The 22,253-nt window shown below is 55.5% G+C and overlaps 1 protein-coding gene across 1 annotated transcript in view; it reads right to left on the bottom strand.

The window, feature by feature from the left end:
• Positions 1 to 7,846: 7,846 nt before the first annotated feature.
• CASTOR2 (cytosolic arginine sensor for mTORC1 subunit 2) overlaps positions 7,847 to 22,253 on the bottom strand; it is a 59,354-nt gene continuing 44,947 nt past the window's right edge. Inside the window, exons 3-9 of the mRNA XM_032254909.1 lie at positions 16,133 to 16,326; positions 15,794 to 15,926; positions 14,822 to 14,945; positions 13,831 to 13,941; positions 12,086 to 12,168; positions 9,583 to 9,677; positions 7,847 to 9,474 (exon numbers count right to left, since the gene is read on the bottom strand). Of these exons, the coding sequence (XP_032110800.1) occupies positions 9,409 to 9,474; positions 9,583 to 9,677; positions 12,086 to 12,168; positions 13,831 to 13,941; positions 14,822 to 14,945; positions 15,794 to 15,926; positions 16,133 to 16,326 (806 nt within the window). The 3' untranslated portion in view covers positions 7,847 to 9,408. The remainder of the gene's footprint in view (positions 9,475 to 9,582; positions 9,678 to 12,085; positions 12,169 to 13,830; positions 13,942 to 14,821; positions 14,946 to 15,793; positions 15,927 to 16,132; positions 16,327 to 22,253) is intronic.

Genomic DNA, 22,253 nt, shown 5'->3' with positions numbered 1-22,253 from the left:
GGAGGCCAAGCTGGGTGGATCTCCTGAGGTCAAGAGTTCGAGACCAGCCTGAGTAACATGGTGAAACCTCATCTCTACTAAAAACACAAAAATTAGCCAGACGTGGTGGCACCTGTCTGTAATCCCAGCTACTCCGGAGGCTTAAGCAGGAGAATTGCTTCCCTGCCCTGCTCTGCCCTTTGACCTTGGGGAGTGGCGTTGCTCGCCTGAGACTGGGTGTCCCCTCAGAGGCAGGATGTCATCTACCATCGTCACAGGCGACTTCACAAGTCTCAGTGAGCTGTCTCCCAGGGATCCTCCCTTGACATGCAGCCACGTTCTCAGCTCCTCCGAGGGCCCCCCGGTGGGCGCCAGTCTAGCCACTGCAGCATCCCAGGATGCAGTAACCAGATTACCCACGGCTCTGATCCAGTTAGTGCCAGCTCCTGGGCTGTTGTCCATCCTCCCCCAGCTAGTCTGTCTGCCCATCTAGGCACTCCTGCCCCTGCCCATCTGCCCATCTAAGCACTCCTGCCCCTGCCCATGGAGTAGGAATGAACACTGATAGGAGTGTGTGTGTGCACACACACGCACGTGCACACACGGGAGGTGGAGGTTGCAGTGAACCATGTTAGCACGACTGCACTCCAGCCTGGGTGACAGAGCAAGACTCAGGCTCAAAAAAATAAATAAATGAAGTAAAAATACAGGCCGGGCGCAGTGGCTTACACCCGTAATCTCAGTACTTTGGGAGGCTGGGGTGGGCAGATAACGAGTCGGGAGTTTCAGACCAGCCTGACCAACATGGAGAAACCCCGTCTCTACTAAAAATACAAAAATTAGCCGGGTGTGGTGGCAGGCGCCTGTAATCCCAGCTACTCGGGAGGCCGAGGCAGGAGAATCGCTTGAACCTGGGAGGTGGAGGCTGCAGTGAGTGGAGATCATGCCATTGCAGTCCTGCCTGGGTAACCAAGTGAGACTCTCTCAAAAAAATAAAAGGATAGACCTAGATGCTGTTGTCACTTCCAACCAGGAGGCGCTGTCTTGCTGGGGAAGCATCTGGCTCTTGCTCTGGTAGCAGGTGGCAGCTGAATGCCAGGAGACCAGAGTACAGCATGTGAAGCCATGCCAGTCTAAAAGAGGCCCCGTTTGAGTCTCCTCCTCGGGGCCTCAGGCTGGATAGTCTCAGTCTAATGGTGGTAGCGGGGTCCACAACTCCGGCAGTTGATATGCATTCCAAGAGGAAAATTATATATATATTTTTGAGACAGAGTGTCTTGTTGCCTAGGCTGGAGTGCAGTGGCACGATCTCGGCTCACTGCAACCTCCGCCTCCTTGGTTCAAGCGATTTCCTTTCTTAGCCTCCCAAGTAGCTGGGATTACAGGCATGCGCCACCACACCTAATTTTTTTGTGTTTTTAGTATAGAAAAGCATTTCTCCATGTTGGTCAGGCTGGTCTCGAACACCAACCTCAGAGGATCTGCCCTCCTTGACCTCCCAAAGTGCTGGGATTAGAGGCGTGAGCCACCAGGCCCTGTCTTTCAGCTTCTGTTTTCACTCCGTCTCGGTTCTCTTTTCCTGTGGGCCAAGGTGAGGCAGGGTGGGGGCGGGGGTTGGTGGTGCCCAGGGCAGGTATGGGTCTTCAGCGCTGCCTGGCTCACACCTGCCCCCATGCAAAATCTCAGAGAGGAGAAGGGGAGGGTGTCAGGTCTAGAACCTGCTGGTCTTAAGCTCACCTTTTTCTTGCTGGTGCAGATCCAGCACCCCTTGTATCAAGAGGGGCAGGAGCCAGAAGCATGGTGCCCTCTTCTCCTGCTCGCAGGATATCTAATCTGGAGGTATCGGCTCTTGGGCTTCTGGAACCTTCCTGGAGCTGCAATGTCCACGGCAGGGCTCTAGGTTTGGGGTAGACACCCTTCGGCCAGGCAACCAGCCCCTGACCTTCACCTGCCATCAGAAAGGCCCGTCCAACTCCTTCCACTGACTGCCCCCAACTCCCAGGCCTGCCTCTGCCCAAGATCTGGGTGGAGATGCTGGGCATAGTAGCTGGTCTCCAAGATGGTCCCAGTCATCTTTATCTGCTGGTTTCCACACACTTATATAGCTCCCTTTCATGTCAACTCAGAGCTGGGCTGTGTCACACCAGAGAGCACGACAGAGGCAACTGCACGGGAATTCTGAGGCTAGGGATAAAAACAACACTTCAGTTTCTAACCTGGGCCCTTGAATCTCTTGCTCTGGGGGAAGCCGGGCTCCATATTGTGAGGACACTCAAGCAGCCCCGTGGGTTGGCCCACCTGGAGAAGGACTGAGGCCTCCTGCCTACAGCAAGGTGTAACTTAGAAGCGCATTCTCCAATCCTTAGCTAAGATTTCAGACAATGGCAACCTCATGAGTGCCTCTGAGCCAGAATCGCTCAGCCAAACTTCCTGAATTCCTGACCCACAGAAAATGTGATCTATAAATAATGATCATGTTTAACAAGCTGCTAAGTTTTGGGGCAACTTGTTACATAGCACCATGTAACTAATACAACTCCTGTGGCTCTGGGGGCCCTTCCTCAGATTCTGGGTGTTTTTTTTTACCCCCTCTAGCCCCTGGCCTGTGTTCCCCCAATCACAGCATGGAGGAGAAAGAGATAAGGCCAGTCTCTGGCTAGGTCCACACAAAACCAGACAGCCACCAGCCAGCATCGTTTTCCATTTTAATTAACACTTTACAAAGTACAAAATATACTGTCTTTTTTGGGGGAACATTAGGTATTTTTTTCTCTCCAACATACAGTACATGAATCTCGAGGGTTTTGTGTTTCTTCAACAAGAAAATAAGCGTGAAGGCCCCAGGGGGTAGGGATAAGATGGCGGGTTCTCCCCTTCCCCCAGATCTTGGGACCACTGAAACACCACTGCTGCTGCTGGTGACCCGGGCATGCCAGGCGAGGGCCAGAGGGGGCCGTGGGCAGGAAGTCCCCTGCGCTCCCCTTTGATGGGGGCTCCGGGCAGGGCAGAGGCCCCTCAGTACACTATCCATCCACTCACCCCATCTCAGGATAACGGAAATGATTTTGGCATTAAGAGGAGGGCTTGGGATTGTTATCAGCTCCCTACTCTTTTAGAGGGAACTCTGCTCAACTCTTCCCAGACCCGTCTTCTGAATACAGGTGAACTAAGGCAGTGCGGGGGGGAAACTGCACTGGCCTTGGCCTGTCTCAGGCCCTGAACTTGGCCTGCTGTTCACCCTGCCACCTCCAAAGTTGAGGGGCAGGGGTCTCCAATTCTTCTGGACCCTCTTCCAGAATGAACCCCAGTAGGTGAGGGAGCGCCGGCCCCCAAAAGCTCTCCCTGGGAACACCACCTTCAGGATGGGATGCCTTTGAAGAGTCAGCATGGGCAGGCCCAGCCCCTTCCAATCAGAGCTGGGCTGTATCACACCAGAGCATGGTGGAGGCAACTGCGTGTGAATTCTGAGGCTCGGGATAAAATTAACACTTCGGCTTCTACCCTGGGCCCTTGAATCTCTTGCTCTGGCGGGGGAAGCCGGGCGCCATATTGTGAGGACACTCAAGCAGCCCCGTGGGTTGGCCCACCTGGAGAAGGACTGAGGCCTCCTGCCTACAGCCAGGCCTAACTTGGCAGTGCGTCCTCCAATCCTTAGCTGATTTCAGACAACAGCAACCTCATGAAAAACCCTGAGCCAGAAATGCTCAGCCAAACTGTTCCTGACACCTTTGCCCCCCTCCAGAGTAGTTCTGACAAGTGGGGTGAGGCCATCCTACCAGAGACGCCCCACCCTTTGCCCTGGAGCCAGGGCCTGCATTCCAGTCCTGCCTCCACTCACCTGATCATCTCTGTACTCGGGGCCCGAGAGCAAGACTGCTTCTGAGAACTCAAAATACTCCAGGAGCCAGTCCCACCTCAGGTACGGGCTCTGCTCACCTGCGCGCGCACACACTAATATTAGTGTATGAACACACCCACATACAAGCACATACGTGTGCATAAACACGCCCAGGCCTGTGTCCCGACTCCCAGCACAGAAGCTGCCCGGCACTTCCCATCTCCATACTTCCTCTTCCCTTGTAACGATAGCCACAAGCTCTCTTGGCCACCAGGCTGTGCCTGGATGCCATGGCCCAGGCCTCAGGCTCCTGCCTCTGCAGCAGGCCGCTGCTGGCTGGCTTCCTTCCTTCCATGGCAGCCTGTTTTTTTTTTTTTTTTTTGGTAGAGGTGGGGTCTTGCTATGTGGTCAGATTGGTCTTGAACTCCTAGCCTCAATGGATCCTCCCGCCTTGGCCTCCCAAAGTGCTGGGATTACAGGTGTGAGCCACTGAGCCCAGTCTCCTTTGAATGGGCCCCCACCAAGCGTAATCCCCTCCCTCACCATAGTACCCAAAGCCAATGTCTTTTTCATGTTGAGAAGCCCACCGGCCTCACTCAGGCTCCGCCTATTACACCAACCACCATCTCCACTGCTCCAGGCCCTGCTCGGAGTGGGTTGAGAACGGGGGTTCTTCTTCCCATCCCCATGCAAAGTGCTTTACTCAGGAAGTGGCATCAAAAATACCCCCACTGGCTGGGCGCAGTGGCTCACGCCTGTAATCCCAGCACTTTGGGAGGCCAAGGTGGGTGGATCACCTGAGGTCAGGAGTTCGAGACCAGCCTGCCCAATATGGAGAAACCCTGTCTTTACTAAAAATACAAAAATTAGCCAAGGATGGTGGCTCACGCTTGTAATCCCAGCTACTTGGGAGGCTGTTGGAGGAGAAGCGCTTGAACCCAGGAGGTGGAGATTGCAGTGAGCTGAGATCACTCCACTGCCCTCCACCCTGGGTGACAGGGCGAGACTCCATCTCAAAAAAAAAAGAAAAAAAAAATCCCCTCACTGCAGGGTTGGGCTACTCTTGCCCTGAAGCCCCCTCTCTTAGCTGGGGCTGCAAAAGCCCTGGTTGTCCCCACAACCAGAACTCAGGGCTCAGAAAGGGGCCCAGAGTGGTCTTAGGACTCCCAAAGGTCTCCCTGGAAAATGCAGCCAGGAGGAGGGGGCCGGTGGGAGCTGGCCGGGGTTCACCTCTGAAGATCACCAGGAAAATAGTGCCCTGGGCTTTCACGGGGGCCTGGCCCTCCCTGTCTTCTCTCCTGACCTTCAGGGTATCTTCTGTCACCTCGGAGGAGCAAGCCCCTCCAGACCAAACCTCCTCCTGCTAAAAAAAAAGTCACCGTGGCTACGCTGCTTCAGGCGGCTGCGCTGGGAGCCTCTGATTGCCCAGCTCCTTCCTTTCCCACCAGCAGCCTGGTGCCTGGAGGTGAGTATGCTGGTGGTTTAGGGTGAGGCTCTGGGCTCCCCCTGAATCTTGGGGAGGGCAGGCTACTGGAGTGAGGGCTGCAAGCCTCTCGGCTCGAATGCATGCCCTGGGCTGAGGATGGTGGCGTGGGCAGTGCCCGGGGGGTTCTAGAGATGCCCATGGAGGAAGGAGGTGCAGAGTTGGTAATGCCCATCTTTGCTGGGTTAGGATGAGGGGCTGAGGAGAAACAGGTGTCTTGGGAACCAGGGGAGCCCCATGACGAGACAGAACTTATCAGTGTTGGGGAGGGGTGGTCACTCTCTGTCCCTCCCCATCCTTCAGCTCCCACTGTCCTTGGAGTGCAGGGGAGAGAGGGTTTGAGACTGTCTGGGGTTTTCTTACTGGAGAACCACACAGGGGCCAAGACACACACTCCAGGAGCCCACCTGGCAGCCCGGGACCACCTGCTTGCTCCTAGACATTCCACATGAGGCCTGGTGTGGTGGCTCACACCTGTAATCCCAGCACTTTGGGAGGCTGAGGTAGGCAGATCACTTGAGATCACGAGTTCAAGACCAGCCTGGCCAACATGGTGAAACCTGTCTCTACTAAAAATACCAAAATTAGCTGAGTGTGGTGACGGTCACCTGTAATCCCCCTTACTTGGGAGGCTGAGGCAGGAGACTTTCTTGAACCCAGGAGGTGGAGGTTGCAGTGAGCTGAGATCATGCCATTACTGCCTTCCAGCCTGGGTGACAGAAAAAGACTCCCATCTAAAGAGAAAAAATCCATATCATAGAGAGCTCCCTTCCTCCCCGGCCAGGCACCTGCCCCATCTGCCACGCCGAAACAACGGGCCCACTCCTCGGATTTCCTCCGGGGCACAGATGGCAGTCAGGCAGGGAGCCCCATGCAGCTGCGGATGGAGACGGGTCCTGCTTGCAGCCCCTCCAAGAAACACACACCCCTCCTAGTGGGGACTGGGGCTTGGAGAGACCCTCTCACCCAGCAGACCAGGAGATGGCTGGAATACAAGGGCAGACAACCCCTGCTGGGAAAAACCACACTCACATCTACCCCACCGAACAGCTGTGGAGACCAAACCAAGACTGCGCTGTACACAGAACGCCGAGAAGATCAACCAAGCTTTACGTGAGCAGGACGGGGGCAGAAAAACTAAAGGGGCCCCCGGGACCGCAGAGTAGGGTCCCTGGGGGAAAGCTCCCACGGGTCTGGCCGGAACAGGCCCCACCCCTGCAGAGCCAGACCCTGGCCCCAGCCCACTACTCCTGCTTTTCTGTTTCATGAGGCCAATCCCCAGGAGGAGCCCCGGGAGCAGAACCTGAGATTTCTAAGCTTGCAGGTTACCAAAACAAACACCACCCCCCGCAAAAAAAAAACAACAGATAAGCCACCTGTGTAAAAACTGCCACCCACGGAGGCGGAACGCAGGCAGCGTGGGCCATCTGGCCAGCCCAGGTCTTCGGGGTGAGGCCGCCGGGTGGGGCAGGCAAGAGGGGGCATTCCAATTAAAAGCAAGAAATTCCAAATATTCCTCCCTGGGGATCAACATCCACCCCCAAAAAATCAAGGGCACCCAGGACTGTGGCTGGGGAAAGTGGGGTGCAGGAGGCATGACTCACGTCACAGTGGGCTCTTGGCACCTGCCCCACGTCCCATGTCCCATGCTCTGAGTGGCTGGCTTTGATCTCTCAAGTCAGGTCTGTGGGAACCCCCCGGCTTCTGTAATAATCGTATTGCCTATATATACTTGAATTAAAAATATATGGTGACTCCAACGTGCCCGCGTGCGTGGCAGACGGCGCGGGGCGGAGGCCACCACACCCACACACGTGGGCACACACAGCGGGGGGCTGTGTCCACAGACTGCTCACACAGTATATATTAACATATATATTGCTCAAGTATATATGCTATTTACAGTATATATCTCTATCAACATAAAACACAGGTATTTATAGGTGTGTACAATAGATACGTCCTAGGAAGTCTAGCTGGGGGACACAGGACGCTGGGGTCATGGGGCCGACACACTTGCACGGCGGGAAGGAAAGGCAGAGAAGTGACATTGTCAGGGGGAAATGACAGAAAGGAAAATCAAGGCCTTGCAAGGTCAGAAAGGGGACTCAGGGCTTCCACCGCAGGCCTGCCCCACCTGGCCGCCTCCCTTTTGGGACCAGCAATGTACAAGTTTTGTTTTGAAGTTTTGTGCAAAATGAATTAACTTAAAAAAAAAAAAAAAAGTGGGTTTCTAATTGATGTAGTGGGCTTCTGGGGCTCAGAGGGTCCCACTCGGCTCACAGAAGCGGGGGGCACTTTGCCAGGTTTAGAAACTATTCCTTCTCCTCTGACCTTCTCAGAAACAGCACAACTCGGCCGGGTGCTGTGGCTCGCGCCTGTATTCCTAGCACTTTGGGAGGCCAAGGCGGTCGGATCGCCTGAGCAACGTGACAAAACTCTGTCTCTATTAAAAATACAAAAACTGGCCAGGCATGGTGGTACGTGTTATGTATTCCCAGCTACTCGGGAGGCTGGGGCAGGAGAATCACTTGAACCTGGGAGGTGGAGGTTGCAGAGAGCCAAGATCGTGTCACTGCACTCCAGCCTTGGTGACAGAGTGAGGCACCATCTCAGAAAAAAGAAACATCACAACTTGACTGTCGGAGCCAAAGCCACAGAGGCCCTTGGACCTTGCTCACTCAGAAAGCCACCCCAATCAATGGAAGGGACGCCACAGCTAACCCCGTGCCTCCTGGTCGTGACCACCCAGCTGGCCCGTCACCCTGCTGTCTCTTCCCCATGGCCCTAGGGTCCCCTCACCGCCTCTGGTGCTCAGCAAGAGCCACAGCTGGTTGGGAGGTCCCATGTGGGGTGACAGCAGCTCCAGCCTCTTGTAGATGTCTGCTCTCAGCTTCCCTTCAGAAGAAAGGGCCAAGGCTTGGGTGACATCTCCCGACTCTCATGCCTATCCCTGGAGCCCCAGAGGACCAGCCTAGTGACACAGAGCCTCCAGGCCCCCTCGACGCAACTCAAATCGGTCTTACCTACCCCCTCAAACAGAAACTACCGCCAACAGCAGCCTGGTGCAAACACATTAAATAAAAAACTAAAACAAGGTATGGTTTTCTCTGTTAAGGCTCAGTTAAGCTGCCTCCTGGGTCAAGTACTTAGGAATGCCACAGCCCCCGACCAAGGGGTGGGCAGGCGAGTTGGGGGCAGGAGAGGGAGGCGGGGAGTCCTATGCTGGTCTAGTCATCTGTTGGGGAGGTGGGACACCACCTAAGAAATCCCAGGCCCAAAAAGCCAGGGATATCCCTGCTGGGGGAAACTGAGGCTCTGCCTGCCCAAGGCGGGTCCAGGGAGAGCTGAGGGGACAGGAGCTGGTGCTCCAGGCTGGTGGGTCTCCTGGGACCCTCCCTCCTCCCCCAAGGACTGGGTGTTTGTGGGCGAGGGTCTGGACAGGGCCCTCTTGGCAGTCTTGCTGGGAGTCGGGCCCAGGCCCTGTGAATGGCAGGCGAGGTACAGGGGGAGTTTGGGTCCTTCCCAGCTTGGGGATGCCACCTGGGTTCCCGTCTGAGCCTCACCAGCCCCGATGACCTGAGGGGGTAGTGCTGGCCTCCACTTGGAGGGGACCAGCCCTGAGCTGACGGACCAGAGACCAGCGACCACAGTACTCGCCCCCAAAACTCTCCCGGGTGCCCCAGACTCCACCCCACCCCGCCAGCCCCAGCCCTGCAAGGTGACATGACAGCTGGTACACGGCTGGCTCGTTGGAGGGACCAGCTTCCCTCCGCATCTGCCCCTGGCCGTGGGCGAGGCTGAATGAGAAGGCGGATCAGCTCACAGCCCCCTGGGCCTCCGAAAGCATTTTCTGGGGTGGGGAAGTGGGGAAGAGGCAGGCTGTCCTCTGGAGGGCTGGGGGGCTCTGGGAAGGCGGGAGGGCATGAGGAGGCCTTGGTGTGGGCCCCTGGCCTGGAGGGATTGGCAATCGAGGGAGTCTCCCGGAGAGGCCCCTTCCTCGGGGTCCCCAGGGCCGATTTTCCAGTCTGTAGAGAAATACTGCAAGATCAATCTTCGGGGTTGGGGCTGGGCCGGGCGGCAGCGGGGAGGGGCAGAAGAGACCCTCCTAGTGCTTCTCTGCTTGGCTGACCTTCAGGGCACTGATGACACCGTTGATGTTCTCTTCTGGGACCTGCTCAGGGGGCGGGGTGGGGGAGGAAGGAGACACCTGTCAGTCAGCCCAGGAACCCGCTGCCCCCCTCCGGCCCTGCCCCAGGGGAATCTGGGTTTGGACACTCACCAGTGCATGGTCAAACTTGAAAGTACTGATGTAGTAGGCTGGGATGTCTGCAGCAGCCAAGGGCTCTGAGATCTGGGCCACGATGCCACACTCATCTAGGGACAGGGGAGAACGTCCTTAGCCTCTGCGTCACCTGGCTACCCTTGCCTCTGTGGCTCTTCAGCCTCCACCCTCTGTGGGCAATGCCTACCCTGCACCCACCATGCTCCTAGAGAATTCCCATCCGCCACCCTGCTTCTATTTTTGAGACGGAGTCTCGCTCCATTGCCCAGGCCGGAGTGCACTGGTGTGATCTCACCTCACTGCAACCTCCACCTCCCAGGTTCAAGGGATCCTCGGGCCTCAGCCTCCTGAATAGCTGAAATGACAGGCGTGTACCACCACCACGCCCGGCTCATTTGTTTGTATTATTAGTAGAGAGGGGGTTTCACCTTGTTGGCCAGGCTGGTCTCGAACTCCTGACCTCAAGTGACCTACCTGCCTCAGCCTCCCAAAATGCTGGGATGACAGGCGTGACCCACTGCACCCGGCCTCCCACTCGCCATTTCTCTTGAAGGCTTAACCTGGATGTCCCCCAGCCAAGAGCCGTCTCTGGTCGCTGGCGGGCGATGCAGGCTGGCTCTGTGCTGCTGTCTGAATCTTCCAATTGTAATCTGAAGTCTTGGAGGTGGGGCCTGGTGGGAGGTGACTTGGCCGTGGGGGTGGATTGCTCATAAATGGTTTAGCACCATCCTCTTGGTACTGTTCTTGTGACAGTTAAGTTGTCATGAGATCTGGCTGTTTAAAAGTGTGGCGCCTGGGGCTGGGCGCGGTGGCTCAAGCCTGTAATCCCAGCACTTTGGGAGGCCGAGGCGGGTGGATCACGAGGTCAAGAGATCGAGACCATCCTGGTCAACATGGTGAAACCCTGTCTCTACTGAAAATACAAAACATTAGCTGGGCATGGTGGCGCGTGCTTGTAATCCCAGCTACTCAGGAGGCTGAGGCAGGAGAATTGCCTGAACCCAGGAGGCGGAGGTTGCGGTGAGCCGAGATCGCGCCATTGCACTCCAGCCTGGGTAACAAGAGCGAAACTCCGTCTCAAAAAAAATAAATAAATAAATAAAAATAAATAAATAAAAAGTGTGGCACCTTGGCTGGGTGCGGTGGCTTACGCCTGTAATCCAAGCTACTCTGGAGGCTGAGGCAGGAGAATCACTTGAGCCCAGGGGGCGAAGGCTGCAGTGAGCTAAGACTGTGCCACTGCACTCCAGCCTGAGTGACAGAGCAAGATCCTGTCTCAAAAAAAAAAAATGCTATCCACCAAAGACACTGTCTGGACAATTGTGGAAACAGAGGCAAGACTGAGTCTTAGGGAATGACTAAAAATATTCTCCCGTGGAATCCTGCGGTTGTACAGGAAAAAGTGTTTCTTCCCAGGATGGAAAAGGAGAAGTACTTAGGGGTAACGTGGTGGGTGTCAGACTCTCTGACAATTACAGATACTTATGAGAAGACACTTCTGTCTGACGATTACACGTACTTATGTGAAGAAAATACTTTAAAAAATTGCCAACAGGTATTCTCTTTGAACTGTGGAACTAGGAGTGATGTTTTTTCTCCTTAACTTTTATCACAGCCCAATTTATTCTTTCTTTTTAAATTAAATTATTATTATTTGAGATGGAGTCTTGCTCTGTTGCCCAGGCTGGAGGGCAGTGGCACAATCTTGGCTCACTGCCGCTACAACCTCTGCCTCCTGGGTTCAGGCGATTCTCCTGTCTCAGCCTCCCAAGTACCTGGGATTACAGGCGCAAGCCACAATGCCTGGCTAATTTTTTGTATGATTAGTAGAGATGGGGTCTCACTATATTGGCTAGGCTGGTCTCGTACTCCTGACCTCAGGTGATCCACCCACCTCGGCCTCCCAAAGTGCTGGGTTACAGGCACGAGCCACCACGCCTGGCCTCCTTATTGTTAGAGATGAGGATTTGCTCTGTCGCCCGGGTTGGAGTACAATGGCGTGATCATGGCTCACTGCAGCCTTGAACTCTTGGGCTCAAGTAATCCTCCTGTCTCAGCCTCCTGAGTAGCTGGGATTACAGATGCCTGCCACCATGCCCAGCTAATTTTAAATTTTTTTTTTGTAGAGACAGGGCCTTGCTATGTTTCCTAGGCTGGTATAAAACTCCTGGGTTCAAGGGATCCTCCCACCTAGGCCTCCCAAAGTGCTAGGATAACAAACATGAGCCACTTCGTGCAGCTGTTTAATTTTCTAATAATAAGCAATGTATTAATTTTCAAGAGGCGACAAAACAAAATCACTCTGATTGAGGCCTGCTCCTCCCGTCCTCAAGAGGCCTGTGTGCACCTGCCGCACACTGGGGAGCAACCGAAACTTTGGGCTCCACAAACCTCAGTCTCATCTGTACCCCCAGCAGGGGCTGTCACCGAGGTCAATGTGTGTGAGTGGGCCCGGCAATGCCAGCTCCCCTCCCCCCATGCAGTCCCCCCGAGGGCTCACCAAATCCCAGGGGCTGTCCTCCAATCCGCACCATCTTCCAGAGCTCTCCGGATGCGCTTGTGAACAGCAAGTTACTAGGAAACCTTCAAAGGGGGTGAGAGAAGAATCCCCGAGGCTGATGTGAACTGCGCTCCCTCCTTGGCGTGCTGGTGCATCAGCCAGAGGGAGGCAGGGGGCTGGCCGGGCGGATGGGTGGGTGGGCCAGAGCTAAGGGCCCACAAGGACCATCCCCTCCGGACACCCTGGACCCATTCGCCCCAAAGCCTCCTTGTCTTGCGGGGAGGCAGATGGGGAGGGTGATATCAGTCTGGGGTTTGGAACAAGACCCCTGGGCCCCTTGCTAAGGCTAGTCTGGACACTTCTTCCCAGGTCCAGGGCAGAAGCTGAGGGACAAATAGCACTGGGGCCGTGGTTCGAATTCCCACCTTGCCACCCCCTCACCGTGGACCTTGGACAACCCCTGCCCCTCTTTGAGCTGAGGAGCTGGCTCACTTATGATGAAGGGCGACAGTGAGGGTTTATTAGAGACAAAGTGGTTGGGCACAGTGGCTCACGCCTGTAATCCCAGCACTTTGGGAGGCCGAGGTGGGTGAATCACCTGAGGTCAGGAGTTCAAGACCAGCCTGGCCAACATGGTAAAACTCTGTTTCTACAAAATATATATATATATATAAACACACCAGGTATGGTGGTGTGTGCCTGTAGTCCCAGCTACTCAGGAGGCTAAGGCGGGAGAATCACTTGAACCCAGGAGGTGGGGGCTGCAGTGAGCTGAGATCATGTCACTGTACTCCAGCCTGGGTGACAGTGAGACCCTGTCTCAAAAAAAAAAAAAAATTAAAAATAAAAAAATGAAAATACAAAAATCAGGTGTGATGGCACGAGTCTGTAGTCCCAGCTACTCAGGAGGCTGAGGCACACGGATCGCCTGAACCGCGGAGGCAGAGGCTGCAGTGAGCCAAGACTGCACCACGGCACTCCAGCCTGGGCGACACAGTGAGATCCTGTCTCAACAGAAATAAAAACGAGGGCCAGGTGCAGTGGCTCACATCTGTAACCCTCACTTTGGGAGGCCGAGGCGGGCGGATCCCTTGAGGTCAGGAGTTTGAAACCAGCCTGGCAAACATAGTGAAGCCCTGTTTCTACTAAATGCGCAAAAATCAGTGGGCATGGTGGCGGGAACCTATGATCCCCACTACTCGGGAGGCTGAGGCAGGAGAACTGCATGAACCCGGAAGGCGGAGGTTGCATGAGCTGAGACTGCGTCACTACACTCAGCCTGGGTGACAGACTGAGACTGTTTCAAAAAAAATATAAAAAAAAAAAAAAAAAAAAGCCAGGCGCGGTGGCTCAAGCCTGTAATCCCAGCACTTTGGGAGGCCGAGGCGGGTGGATCACGAGGTCAAGAGATCGAGACCGTCCTGGTCAACATGGTGAAACCCCGTCTCTACTAAAAATACAAAAAATTAGCTGGGCATGGTGGTGCATGTCTGTAATCCCAGCTACTCAGGAGGCTGAGGCAGGAGAATTGCCTGAACCCAGGAGGCGGAGGTTGCGGTGAGCCGAGATCGCGCCATCGCACTCCAGCCTGGGTAACATGAGTGAAACTCCGTCTCAAAAAAAAAAAAAAAAAAGAAAAAAAAAAAAAAAAAAAAAAGACAAAGTGGGTGATGGGCCCATCACAGACTCCCCCCAGACCTTGGGGCCCACCCTGGATTGAGCGTCCACCCCAGGGCCTGGCTCACCTCTGCTGCGTCTGCACGTCCATCACCAGGGAGATGTAGCCCTCAATGAGGGAGAAGGAGAAGAAGCGGATGTGGCCGCAGTCATCCCCGGCAGCCATGGGGTCCTTCACTCTGGGGGTTGGGGGGAGCTGGTAAGGATGGAGCCCTTGAGGCGCCTGCCCACCTGCCCAGGGAAACTGGGCCCTGCCCAGGCTTTGATGCCACCTGGGCAACCCTGGGCCAGGGTCCTTCTCATCCTGCTCGCAATGCAATGGGGATGATTTCACCACATTCACAGAGGCGGGTGCTACGCTTTGCAGTGCTGGAGGGCTGGCCGACCCCCCCGCACAGGCTGCTGGGCCCCTTCCGGGGTCTGCCCGCACCTCAGGGCACAGGCTGGGGTGACCGTCAGCATGCTGGACCCTGCCCTGCCCTGCCCCACCTGGCGTTGGCCTAAGCTTTACAAAATCCACTGAGGAAGTGACGCAACGCCTGTCATTCACCAAATGAAAAAATCTGGGTTCTCCGCTCCACAACAGACTGGGCCTGTCCTTGGAGCTCAGTGGGGAGTGGAGAGTTTGTTACAGCTCCCAATGTGTCCTTGGAGCTTCACCAAACTATGGTGTTCCCAGGGTAGGATGTCTCTCCCCTCAGACTGGAGTTTTAGGTAGAGCTGTTTCCCCCCTCGGACTAGCTCTGGGGCAGGTCCGTGTCTCCCCCCGTCAGATTAGCTCCAGGTGGGTTGGTGTCTCCCTGCTCAGACTAGCTCTGGGGCGGGTCCACGTCTCTCCCCTCAGACTAACTCTGCAGTGGGTCTGTGTCTCCCCCATCAGACTAGTTCTGGGGCAGGTCCCTGTCTCCCCACTCAGACTAGCTCCGGTGCAGGCCTGTATCTCCCCCATCAGACTAGCTCCAGGGCAAGTCTGTGTCTCCCCACCTCAGACGAGCTCCTGGCAGAGCCGTGCCTTCCCCCAGCCCACCCCGCGGCCCCTCACGCCCGAGGCAGCCCTACCCACTGGAGTAGAACATCACATCCATGAGGAGTGTGGTGACAGCAGGCAGCGTGTCGGGGTCCAGGCTGGTGACGCAGAACCTGTTGCTCGGACTGGACAGCGGGTGGATGACCGGCCTCTGGACTGCAACAGCACAGAGATGTCGGGCACTGAGGCTGGGACCGAAAGCAGCAGCTTGGGTGGGTGCAGGGCCCGGGAAGAGGGCTGGGGCGGCTCAGCCGCAGGCCCAGACAGACTCAGGCACCGCTGCCTGTCCAGCCTCTGCCACCACCTACCACCGCCCTGATCCTCAAGCTCACCCGCAGGCCCCGGGCCTTTGCACATGCTGTGCTGGCTGCCTGGGATGCCCTTCCCAACTGTCACCCCCTGGCTCCGCTCCCACCCATGCTCCAGGCTTCAGCTCCACAGTCCCTGCCCAGGGAGGCCCGCCGTGACATGTGGCCTGCTGCAGGAGTGGCCTCTGGCCATTGCTGTCTGCGTGCACGCCCAGCACCCTTGCTAGACATGGCAGCGGGGCCTACCTAGGACCTTTGAGTCACGTTCTTTTTTTTTTTTGAGATGGAGTTTCGCTCTTTTTGCCCAGGCTGGAGTGCAATAGCACAATCTCAGCTCACTGCAACCTCCACCTCCCAGGTTCAAGCGATACTCCTGCCTCAGCCTCCTGAGTAGCTGAGATTACAGGCATGCACCCCCATACCCAGCTAATTCTGTATTTTTAGTAGAGATGGGGTTTCTCCGTGTTGGTCAGGCTGTTCTCGAACTCCCAACCTCAGGTGATCCACTTGCCTCAGCCTCCCAAAGTGCTGGGATTACAGGCATGAGCCACCACGCCGGGCCCTTTGTATCCCTCTCTGCCTGGCACTCCATTCATGCTCAGTGGGCAGAAGCCCGTGCTGATAGTGAGGCTGGTCTGTGGCTGGATCTGGTAACTTCGTGAGGTTTCCCATGTACAAACCCTGCCCCCAGCTTACCCATCTTGGGCTTCACGAAGCCATTGGTGATGCCGAGGTTCTCGGCTGCCACGGTCTCGCCATTGACGACCCGCAGGATGGTGAACTCTGATGACAACGTGTGTGTGACAAACGGCAGGTCCCGCTCGCGTACCTGAGGGCAAGAAGTTGTGGCAGCGTGTGCCTGGTGGCCCTGGGGCATGTGGGCTTGGGGCCCCGAGCTCTCACTCTGAGACCCTGCCCCCACCCCAGAGTAGCGTGGAAGGGCAAGGCTGCAAGGGGTGGGAGACGGGAGCGAGCATGTGTGTGACCGACAGGCAGGTGTGAGTGTTCAAGGCGCGCCTGTGATGACTGGCTCACCAGGATGAAGTCTGTCTGATACGTGGATAGCATGAACACGGAGATGTTCTGGTCGGCCAGCGGGGCAATGACCGACTTGGCGATCTTGGTCACACCGATGGGCTGGGAGCTGGAGAAGCTGCCACCGCCGGACACCACGTTCAGGGCCAGCCAGGTGGCATCCGCCACACTCAGGTGCTCTGAGGAGGGCAGCTCTGCAGGGAGACACAGAAGGCAGCCCTGTGACTGACTGCTGGGGTCCCGGCTGTCCCCAGGGCAGGGCAAGGCAGGTCAGAGAGGAGAGGATGAGGCTCTGGGGCCAGCGCTACCCAAGCCTCACTTTCCAACAGGATGGGATTGTTTTTTGAGACAGAGTCTTGCTCTGTTGCCCAGGCTGGAGTGCGGTGGTGCAATCTTGGCTCACTGCAACCTCCATCTCCCGGGCTTGAGCGATAGCGGTGATTACAGGTATGCACCGTCACACACAGCTCATTTTTGTATTTTTAGTAGAGATGGTGTTTTCCCCATGTTGGCCAGGCTGGTCTCGAACTCCTGGTCTCAAGTGATCCTCTTGCCTTGGCCTCCCAAAGGGCTAGGATTACAGGTGTGAGCTACCATGTCCGGCCTTCAACAGGATGGGATTTGAATCCAAGGCTGCTTCCTGGGAGGACTGGGCAGGAAAGGCCCTCAGATGACACGGGACGTGGCAGGCAGCTCAGCAGAGCAGGAGCCACGTGGGGAAGTGGCTGATCTGTGCCGAGCCTCAGTTTCCTCAGACGTAAAACGATGGTGTCAGTAGAGGGTAATGCCCTTATTTTGAGTCCTTACAACCCTTTTGTGGGTCTGGCACTGTCATCATGCCCACCGTCTTACATGCAAGTGGCTTTCAAACTGTGTTCCCGGAGACCTCCCGGGGAGGCTCTGGGTGGAGGGGAGGCCAGGAGAAGGCAGGGTGGGGCTCTGAGGTTTCTCTTTCTGCTTCATCCAGCCCTGCACACTGGGCTTCTCTGGAAGAACAGGCAGCTCCAGGGGGGCCCCTGAAGATGCTGTACCTTGGGGGGAGGGCAGTGACTGTCACCCATGCCCCTCCTGAGGGCCTGGAAGTCCCAGGGGCTGACACTGACTTTGGCAGGGTGGGAGGCCAGAGCAGAAGCAACTGCTAAGCCTCCTTACCTAGCTCGTGCACACCCAGAATCCAAAAAGGGATGGTCTGAGCCATCCCTTCCGCCGTGTCCTGCAGACAGAGTTCCTGAGTAGTCCTGAACGTGGGACACAGGCACACACTATGCACGTGTGTCCACAGACTCACAGCTGCAAACTTGAGACCAGGCTGCAGGCGGGACTCTTCATGCATCACCGGGCACCTGCCTAAACGCACCGAGTTCCAGGCCCTGAGCGGGGAGGGGCATGGCACAGTGGGGGGATTCTGGCGCCATCCCACAAAGAGGCAGGTTTGTTTGCATTTGTTTTTTCGAGATGGAGCCTCACTCTGTCACCCAGGCTGGAGTGCAGTGGTGTCATCTAGGCTCACTGCAGCCTCTGACTTCCAGGTTCAAGCCATTCTCCTGCCTCAGCCTCCCAAGTAGCTAGGATTACAGTTATCTACCACCATGTCTGGCTAATTTTTGTATTTTTAGCAGAGACGGGGTTTTGCCGTGTTGGCCAGGCTGGTCTTGAACTCCTGGCTTCAAGTGATCCACCTGCCTGGGCCTCCCAGAGTGCTGTGATTATAGGCGTGAGCCACCGTGCCTGGTCGAGGCAGGGTTATTTTGCTCACTGTATACTCAACAGTCCAGAAATGCTGGAAGGGGCAGGGATCTGCCTAAGATCACTCAGGAAGTAACAGAAACAGCAATGCAACACAGGTCTGACTCAAGGACCCACATGCTGTCTTGTGCACCCAATGAAAAGTACCAAGTCCCTCAGAAAACAGGGTGCTGAAAAGAGACGGGCTGAGGCTGGAGGTGGCGGCTCGCGCCTGTAATCCCAGTGCTTTGGGAGACCAAGGTGGGAGGATCGCTTGAGGCCAGGAATTTGAGACCAGCCTGGGTCACACAGAGAGACCCCAACTCTAAAAAAATAAAGATAAAAAATAAATGAGCCAGGCGTGGGGGCACATGCCTGTGGTCCCAGCTACGTGGCAGGTTGAGGTGGGAGGATCACTTGAGTCTGGGGTATGGAAGCGGCAGTGAGCTGTGACTGCACTCCAGCCTGGGCAACAGAGCCAGACCCTGTGTCAAAAGATAAAGAGAAAAAGGGAGAGAGGGGCTCAGAGACGGGTGAGCTAAGGCAGCTGTGATGATGAAGATTCCTGGGGAAAGGCAAGCTTGGCCTGAGAGGAGGGAAACTGAGGCCCATGCCTTCCTACCTGCCCAGTTCTGGTCACCATGGTGACCACAGCCCAGGGAGCCCATTGGTCCAGCTGGCTGAGAAGGGCCAGTGGTCAGCCGATGGGCAGCTGGAGAGGCAGGCGGCTGCAGAGAAACGGGAAGAGGCGGCTCCCATCTTTGGCAGTGGGAGGCCTATCTCTTGTCAAAGGCACAGGCTTCGGGCTCCGCGGGGCCAATCCTGGCTCTGTCCTCCCCAGCAGACGCAGCTGCTGATACAGCCTGCGAGGCGGTGAAGCTTTGGGGTGCACGTGTACCTTGAGGGGGTGCTGACATAACGAAGACTCTGCCACAAGGAGTCTCTCGGCAGCTTTGGACGATTCCCAGAGTGGTCCTGGGGAGAAGCCCAGGCCTGAGGCCAGCTGCACACGTGGGTGTGGGGGAGGAGGTGGCAGCTGCTGGCTGGAAGATTTCAGGTCAGTCAACAGCTGGCCAGCAGCAGGTAGCCTGTCTGATGGATTGGTCTGCCCACCCTGCTCACAGCCTCAGCCCTGGGCAGAACCCAGAGCTGCTGCCGCTGCTTTTTTTTAAGAGAGAATCTCGCTGTGTTGCCCAGGCTGGAGTGCAGTGGTGCAATCTCCACTCACTGCAACCTCTGCCTCCCGGGTTCAAGCGATTCTCATGTCTCAGCCTCCTAAGTAGCTGGGATAGGGTGCGCCACCATGCCCAGCTAATTTTTTTGTATTTTTAGTAGAGATGGAGTTTCCCCATGTTGGCCAGGATGGTCTAGATCTCTTGATCTCTGCCCACCTCGGCCTCCCAAAGTCCTGGGATTATAGGCATGAGACACTGTGCCTGGCCTTTTTTTTTTTTAAAAAAAAAGAGTCAGGGTCTTGCTCTGCTGCCCAGGCTGGAGTGCAGTGGTGTGATCACAGCTCACTACAGCTCAAACTCCCAGACTCAAGCCATTTTCCCACCTCAGCTTCCTGAGTAGCTGGAACTACAGACACATGCCATCACACCTGGCTAATTTTTAATTATTATTATTTTTTTTTTGGTGGAGATGGGTTCTTGAGATGTTGCCCAGGCTGGTCTTCTTGCCTTGGCCTCCCAAATGGCTGGGATGACAGGCGTGAGCCACCTCATGTGGCCACCTCTCCACCTTTCGATCAGTCACTGCCTGCTGACCATGCCTTACCAAGCGTGGCATGGACCAACTGATGTACTGCTGTTCCCAGTTCACAGACAAGGACCTGTGATGGACGAGGGCTGGTGATGTGGAGCACAGATCAGTGCTGGGCAGGTCTAAGTTTCTGCCCACTACCCAGAGGCTTCTAACACTCCTCTGAATCTGTCAGGACACCTAGCACTGCACACACGGCTCATTAAATACATAAAAGAGGCCAGGCACAGTGGCACACACCTGTAATCACAGCACTTGGGAGGCCAAAGCAGGCGGATCACTTGAGATCAGGAGTTTGAAACCAGCCTCGCCAACATGGGAGGGCAGGGGATGGCTTGTAAATGACACGAACCAGCAGCGTTCCTTGTTTAATGTGAACGTTAAAGAGATTCTTGGTCTGAGCACAGTGGCTCGTGTCTGTAATCCCAGCACTTTGGGAAGCTGAGGCAGGTAGATGGCTTCATCCCAGGAGTTCGAGATCAGCCTGGGCAACATGGCAAAACCCCGTCTCTACAAATGATAGAAGAATTAATCTGGTGTGGTGGCGCCTGGCTGTGGTCCCAACTACGTGGTGGGTTTTGGTCTTTACTAAAAATACAAAAGTTAGCCAGGCATGGTGGTGGGTGCCTGTAATCCCAGCTACTCAGGAGGCTGAGGCACGAGAATTGCTTGAACCCGGGAGGCGGAGGTTGCAGTGAGCTGAGATTGCACCCCTGCAGTCATACATGTAAAAAATCAGAATACACGCAGGTACACCCCCACATATTGCACCCATTTGAGCCAAGACCTTTTTTTTTTTTTTTTTTTTTGAGACAGGGTCTCGCTCTGTCACCCAGGCTGGAGGGCAGTAGCACAATCATGGCTCACTGCAGCCTCAACCTCCCATGCTTAAGTGATCCTGCCACCGAAACCCACCACGTAGTTGGGACCACAGCCAGGCGCCACCACACCAGATTAATTCTTCTATCATTTGTAGAGACGGGGTTTTGCCATGTTGCCCAGGCTGATCTCGAACTCCTGGGATGAAGCCATCTACCTGCCTCAGCTTCCCAAAGTGCTGGGATTACAGACACGAGCCACTGTGCTCAGACCGAGAATCTCTTAACAACGTTCACATTAAACAAGGAACTCTGCTGGTTCTTGTCATTTACAAGCCATCCCCTGCCCTCCCAGGAAAGACCCAGTGTCCACTGAACCATGACCAGCTGCTGGCTTCCAACTGTCAAGGCTGCCAGTGAACACACAGCCTGGCTCACGTTCAGTGGCTGAAGAGGCTCTCTGGTGGGAAGCAATGTTTGCAGCCTTGGAGGTTTGCAGGACTGGATGACAGGGCACTGGCCTTCATTGCCCATGCCAGAGTCAGCGTCCTTCTTCCTGGGGTCACGCCTGTAATCCTAGCACTTTGGGAGGCCAAGGTGGGAGGACTGCTTGAGGTCAGGAGTTCGAGACACACATAGGCAACATAGTGAGACGACTCCTCTACCAAAAACACAACAACTAGCCAGTGGGCCATGAGCGGTGGTTCACACCTGTAATCCCAGTACTTTGGAATTTTGGAAGGTTGAGGCGGGCAGATCACTTGAGGTCAGGAGTTCGAGACCAGTCTGGCCAACATAGTGAAACCCTGTCAAAATATAAAAATTAGCTGGGCATAGTGGTGCATGCCTGTAGTCCCAGCTAACTTGGGAGGCTGAGGCAGGAGAATTGTTTGAACCCAGGAAGCGGAGGTTGCAGTGAGCTGAGATCGTGCCACTGCACTCCAGCCTGGGCAACAATGGAGTGAGACTCTGTCTCAAAACAAAACAAAAAACAATAAAATAAATCCAAAAACTATCCAGTGAGCCAGGCGTAGTGGTTCATGCCTGCAATCCCAGAACTTTGGGAGGCTGAGGCGGGAGGATCATCTGAGATCAGGAATTCAAGATGGGCCTGGCCAACACAGTGAAAGCCCATCTTTACTAAAAATACAAAAAAATTAGCTGGGCATGGTGGCGGGCGCCTGTAATCTCAGCTATGTGGGAGGCTGAGGCAGGAGAATTGCTTGAACCCGGGAGGTGGAGGTTGCAGTGGGCGGAGATCACACCACTGCGTTCCAGCCCGGGCAACAGAGCGAGACTGTCTAGAAAAAAGCAAGCAAACAAAAAGTAAAGTCTCCTCCAGAAGCAGAGCCTCCAAGGAGGTGAGAGGTAGGGCCTGTCCTACACTCACACTGCAGCCCCTAGGCCCACCCGAATCTTGCCGCAGCCCCCTGAGAGCCTTCTCAGACTGTCCTGGACCACACGTGGTGGCACACCCTGTCTTCCCACATCATTTCCCGGCAGCACTGGCGGTGCCCTGAGAGCATTTCCTACTTCCTCTCCCGTCGTGGTTTTCACTCACTAGCTCTGGGCAGGTTAATGTCTGCTTTCTCACTTGTAAAATGGGTCTTTTTTTGAGTGTCATTCTGTTGCCTGGTTGGAGTGCAGTGGCACAATCTCAGCTTACTGCAGTCTCTGATCCCTGGTTCAAGGGATTCTCCTGCCTCAGCCTCTCAAGTACCTGGGGCTACAGGCACGAGCCACCATGCCCAGCTAATTTTTGTATTTTTAGTAGAGATGGGGCTTCATCTTGGCCAGGATGGTCTCGATCTCCT

This window comes from Sapajus apella, unplaced genomic scaffold, assembly GCF_009761245.1.
Source record: "Sapajus apella isolate SASKATOON/1434 unplaced genomic scaffold, GSC_monkey_1.0 scaffold88, whole genome shotgun sequence".
Taxonomy (NCBI): domain Eukaryota; kingdom Metazoa; phylum Chordata; class Mammalia; order Primates; family Cebidae; genus Sapajus; species Sapajus apella.
This window is presented reverse-complemented; position numbering and strand designations above follow the sequence as displayed.